The sequence below is a fragment of the Saccopteryx bilineata genome, chromosome 4 (assembly GCF_036850765.1).
Source record: "Saccopteryx bilineata isolate mSacBil1 chromosome 4, mSacBil1_pri_phased_curated, whole genome shotgun sequence".
Classification (NCBI taxonomy): domain Eukaryota; kingdom Metazoa; phylum Chordata; class Mammalia; order Chiroptera; family Emballonuridae; genus Saccopteryx; species Saccopteryx bilineata.
In genome coordinates this window covers 127,997,495-128,002,962 of record NC_089493.1, presented here as the reverse complement: position 1 = coordinate 128,002,962, position 5,468 = coordinate 127,997,495, and the positions used below count along the sequence as shown (strand labels likewise).

Genomic DNA, 5,468 nt, shown 5'->3' with positions numbered 1-5,468 from the left:
TACAATCCATTTCCTACTGCTTATGTTCATGGTTGCGGGTGGCTGGAACCAATCACAGCTGTCCTCCAGGACAACACCAAATTTTTATTGGATAATGCGTAAGGTACATGGGACGTTGTATAGCTCCCATGGAATTACATTTTAAAATATGTGGCGTTCATGGCTCTCTCAGCCAAAAAGATTCCCGACCCCTGTATTAGACAAATGTACAAAACTGTAGCCTCTGTGTTTTCCATAAATCGCAAGACACATTTGGCCTAAAAGGGTGCTTATGCCCCAAGCAAAAACTAGCAAATGACCGCTTCTGCAAAAGTAACCATATGTTGGTCCTAACAACTTACCCACTTGAAGAGAAAAAGTATTTTTTAACAAAAGTTTGCAAAAGAAATACCTCTCTGTATATCACAATATCTCCAGTTTATGCTGTTGCCTTATGGGTGTATTTCAATGAATGAGTGGACATAAAATGAACAAATGTACTATTAAATCTCTATTCTATGCCAGAATAGGTAGGTGCACATACATTTAATTTACTCCTTATGATCTTATGAAGCTGGAATTCTTTTTTTCCTTTGGGGACAGAGATAGAGAGGGAGAGATAGGGATGGACAGACAAGACGGGAAAGAGATGAGAAGCATCAATTCTTCATTATGTCTCCTTAGTTGTTCGTTGATTGCTTTCTCATATGTGCCTTGACCAGGGGCTACGGCAGAGCAAGTGAGTCTTTGCTCAAGCCAGCAACCTTGGGCTCAAGAAAGTGACCATGGTGTCATACCTATGATCTCATGCTCAAGCCAGCAACCCTGCACTCAAGCCAGATGAACCCATGCTCAAGCCAGAAACCTCGGGGTTTCCAATGTGGATTCTCTGTGTCCTAGTCTGATGCTCTACTCCAGGGGTCAGGAACTTTTTTGGCTGAGAGAGCCGTGAATGCCACATATTTTAAAATGTTGTAATTCTGTGAGAGCCATACAATGACCTGTGTACGTTACTCATTATCTAATAAAAATTTGGTGTTGTCCCAGAGGACAGCTGTGATTGGCTCCAGCAACCCACAACCATACATGAGTGGCAGGAAATGAATGGATTGTAATACATGAAAATGTTTTATATTTTTAACGTTATTATTTTTTTTATTAAAGATTTGTCTGCGAGCCAGATGCAGCCATCAAAAGAGCCACATCTGGCTCGTGAGCCATAGGTTCCTGACTCCTGCTCTACCCACTGTGCCACTGCCTGGTCAGGTGAAGCTGGAATTCTTTTTTTTTTAATTTTTTTTATTTATTCATTTTAGAGAGGAGAGGGAGAGACAGAGAGAGAGAGAGAGAGAAGGGGGGAGGAGCTGGAAGCATCAACTCCCATATGTGCCTTGACCAGGCAAGCCCAGGGTTTCGAACTGGCGACCTCAGCATTTCCAGGTCGACGCTTTATCCACTGTGCCACCACAGGTCAGGCGAAGCTGAAATTCTTAACCTTGTTTTATAGATAAATAAAAAGACTCAAAGATGAACAGTAATTTGCCAAAGTCCACATGAGGTGGTAGAGCTTTGATTCAAATTCAAGCTTTGAGTTTAACTCTGCTGTTTTTAGCCTACAACCTCAGGGTCTGTAATAAAATCTTATTTTTCAATTTAAATGCTTTTATTTTTCTCATAATTTAAAAAATGCAAACATTCTGTAATTCAGCCCCAGCCTTTACTTCCAGGTGACTTCTTCATTGGGTCTCAATTCCCTTTTAAATAAGAAACTCTTGTTCCGGAAGGCAGTTAGCTTTTCATCATTCTTTCTGTCTAGATAATATCCAACGACAAATCCCATAGGGACAAGTATATGTACCCAGTGGTCACGTACAATCTGAACTAAATTCATCCTGCGATCTCGGTGCCAGCAACGACCCCAAGACCAAGGGCAACCGCCAAAATCTTATTTTTCAAAAAGAACCCATCTCAAGTGGAAGGTAGAGCACAAATAACCCCTGCCTCAAATAACAGAGCAATGCCAGAGTTAAAACTTTCACCAGTAAGGAGTGGCAAGATGGCGATTGAGTTGGCAGACATACCAACTTCCACATCCCAGAACAAAAGTGGATTACAACTTAATTTTCGAACCATCATCTGAAAAAAACCAACATTGGACTAAACTAAGAGGACTCTTCAACCAAGGACCATCAAAGAAACCACACTGAGACTGGTAGGAAAAGCGGAAATGCGGAGAAGGCTGCCCAGCTCCCCGGAGCAAACAACAGCCTAGAGAGACTCACGTGGCCGGAAATGAGTTTAACGGAGAGGGGAAGGTCCTGAGTCCCAAGAACAAAGCCCCAGCCTGCAGCCCCAGAGCCTAGACAAGGCGTACGGACAGTATTTAGCTCTGAAACAAGTCAGGGTACTGTTTGTGAGAAAGAGATTTCTCAGACCCACGATTCTTCTTAAAGGGACAGCGCAGAAAACCTCTCTCACAACCACCCACCCAGGGCTTCCAGGGACGGGAAGAGAGGAGAGGACCAGAGCAGTGGGAAGAGAGTATAATCTAGGAGGTACAGGGAGAAACACTTTGAGGGACAGCCACCCTAAACCCTGGGCTGAGTCAATCCCCAAATTTGAAGTGAATATTTCCCCTGGAACCAACAATATCAGCAAAGGGAAGCAGGACACCAGCCAAACAAGCTCTCCCGCAGCACTCAGAGCAGAGTCGCTTAGAAGGAGGGAGCTTTCAGGACTACAGTAGTGAGTCTTAGGGACTGATCTGCAGCGCCCCCACCCACATGGCTGAGAACCCACCGGATGGCAGGCACGGAGGGATGCGGAAGCACAATTCTGTCTGCAAGGGCAGAAGCCGGCTGGCCACGACTGAGGCCCTGGTGTGAGCTCAGTCTTGCCTGGTGGGGGCAGAGGGGACGCACGAAAGTGGTCAGGCCCAGCTGCGGGGGAAGGGTGGCAGCCCCAGAAGGGGTGGAGACCCACCACTGAGCAAGGGTGTGCAGGCACACAGCCTCTCCCAGCCTGCAGAACCAAGGCTTGCAGCCCACCAGAGCAGGCTCTTCCTGCGGGGGTGAGGCAAAAGCCCAGAACAGGTGGAGTCTCCCAACTGAGCTCAGGTACACAGCCCCCTCCAGCCCACAGAGTGGAGGCTTGCAGCGACCCACCAGTGGGCTTCTCGGGGGAGGGCAAAAGCAAGGAAACAGGCGAAGAACCACAGCTGAGCAAAGGTGCCGAGGCTTGCAACCCTGGCGTCGAGCATAACCCCCCCTGTGGGGGTGGGGCCAAGGCCAAGGCCACCAAGGCTTGTAGACCGGGGCAAGTGATCACAGTCCCTCCCGTGGAGGAGAGGCAGAAACCGCAATGACAGCCTCAGCCAGCTGGCACAGGCAACGCACATTCCCAAATGCCCTAGGCAGCAGCAGCAGAGGGGTTGGAGAGCCTGCAGACAAACCACATCTAGGGAACACAGAGTCCACATCCATTGGACTTCAGTGGCCAAAACCTTCTTATACACAGAAAAAATGAGAAGGCAGAGAAATGCAACACAAATGAATCAAGAGAAATCCCCAGAAAAGGACCTGAATGAGTCAGATATAACCAAATTACCAGATGAAAAGTTTAAAATAATGATTGTTAGGATGCTCAAAGACCTTAGAACAATAATAGATGGTCATTACAAACACCTAAATAAAGACATAGCAAATATAAAAAAGGACATTGAAATAATAAAAAAGAATCATCTAGAAATGACAAATACAATATCAGAAATGAAGACCACTATGAAAGGAATTATTTTTTTTTCAAAGTATAATTTTATTTAATTTATTTTTTTATTATAATTTTATTTTTTTAATGGGGCGACATCAATAAATCAGGTTACATATATGCAAAGATCAACAAGTCCAGGTTATCTTGTCTTTCAATTATGTTGCATACCCATCACCCAAAGTCAGATTGTCCTCTGTCACCTTCTATCTAGTTTTCTTTGTGCCCCTCCCCCTCCCCCTTTCCCTCTCCCTTTCCCCCCTCCCCCATAACCACCACACTCTTATCAATGTCTCTTAGTTTCACTTTTATGTCCCACATACGTATGGAATAATGCAGTTCCTGTTTTTTTCTGATTTACTTATTTCACTTTGTATAATGTTATCAAGATCCCACCATTTTGCTGTAAATGATCCGATGTAATCATTTCTTATGGCTGAGTAGTATTCCATAGTGTATATGTGCCACATCTTCTTTATCCAGTCATCTATTGATGGGCTTTTTGGTTGTTTCCATGTCCTGGCCACTGTGAACAATGCTGCAATGAACATGGGGCTACATGTGTCTTTATGTATCAATGTTTCTGAGTTTTTGGGGTATATACCCAGTAGAGGGATTGCTGGGTCATAAGGTAGTTCTATTTTCAGTTTTTTGAGGAACCACCATACTTTCTTCCATAATGGTTGTACTACTTTACATTCCCACCAACAGTGTATGAGGGTTCCTTTTTCTCCACAGCCTCTCCAACATTTGCTATTACCTGTCTTGTTAATAATAGCTAATCTAACAGGTGTGAGGTGGTATCTCATTGCAGTTTTGATTTGCATTTCTCTAATAACTAAAGAAGATGAGCATCTTTTCATATATCTGTTGGCCATTTATACTTCCTCCTGGGAGAAGTGTCTGTTCATGTCCTCTTCCCATTTTTTTATTGGATTGTTTGTTTGTTTGTTGTTGAGTTTTATGAGTTCTTCGTATATTTTGGATATTAGGCCCTTATCTGAGCTGTTGTTTGAAAACATCATTTCCCATTTAGTTGGCTTTCTGTTTATTTTGTTATCAGTTTCTCTTGCTGAGCAAAAACTTCTTAGTTTGATGTAGTCCCATTCATTAATTTTTGCCTTCACTTCTCTTGCCATTGGAGTCAAATTCATAAAATGCTCTTTAAAACCCAGGTCCATGAGTTTAGTACCTATGTCTTCTTCTATGTACTTTATTGTTTCAGGTCTTATGTTTAGATCTTTGATCCATTTTGAGTTAATTTTAGTACAGGGGGACAAACTGTAGTACAGTTTCATTCTTTTGCATGTGGCTCCAGTTTTCACAGCACCATTTATTGAAGAGGCTTTCTTTTCTCCATTGTATGTTCTTGGCCACTTTATCAAAAATTATTTGACTATATATATGTGGTTTTATTTCTGGACTTTCTATTCTGTTCCATTGGTCTGAGTGTCTATTTTTCTGCCAATACCATGCTGTTTTGATTGTCATGGCCCTATAATAGAGTTTGAAGTCAGGTATTGTAATGCCCTCAGCTTCATTCTTTTTCTCTAGGATTGCTTTGGCTATTCGGGGTTTTTTATAGTTCCATATAAATCTGATGATTTTTTGCTCTATTTCTTTAAAAAATGTCATTGGAATTTTGATGGGAATTGCATTAAATTTGTATATTGCTTTGGGTAATACAGCCATCTTGATTATATTTATTCTTCCTAACCAAGAAC

General features: G+C 42.8%; 1 protein-coding gene across 1 annotated transcript; it reads right to left on the bottom strand.

Moving 5' to 3' along the window:
- Window positions 1-1,620: 1,620 nt before the first annotated feature.
- Window positions 1,621-1,911, bottom strand: LOC136335169 (NADH dehydrogenase [ubiquinone] 1 beta subcomplex subunit 1). The gene has a single exon (XM_066276265.1). It carries the CDS (start codon window positions 1,868-1,870, stop codon window positions 1,697-1,699), a length of 174 nt encoding a protein of 57 aa, XP_066132362.1. The 5' UTR covers window positions 1,871-1,911; the 3' UTR covers window positions 1,621-1,696.
- Window positions 1,912-5,468: the final 3,557 nt, after the last annotated feature.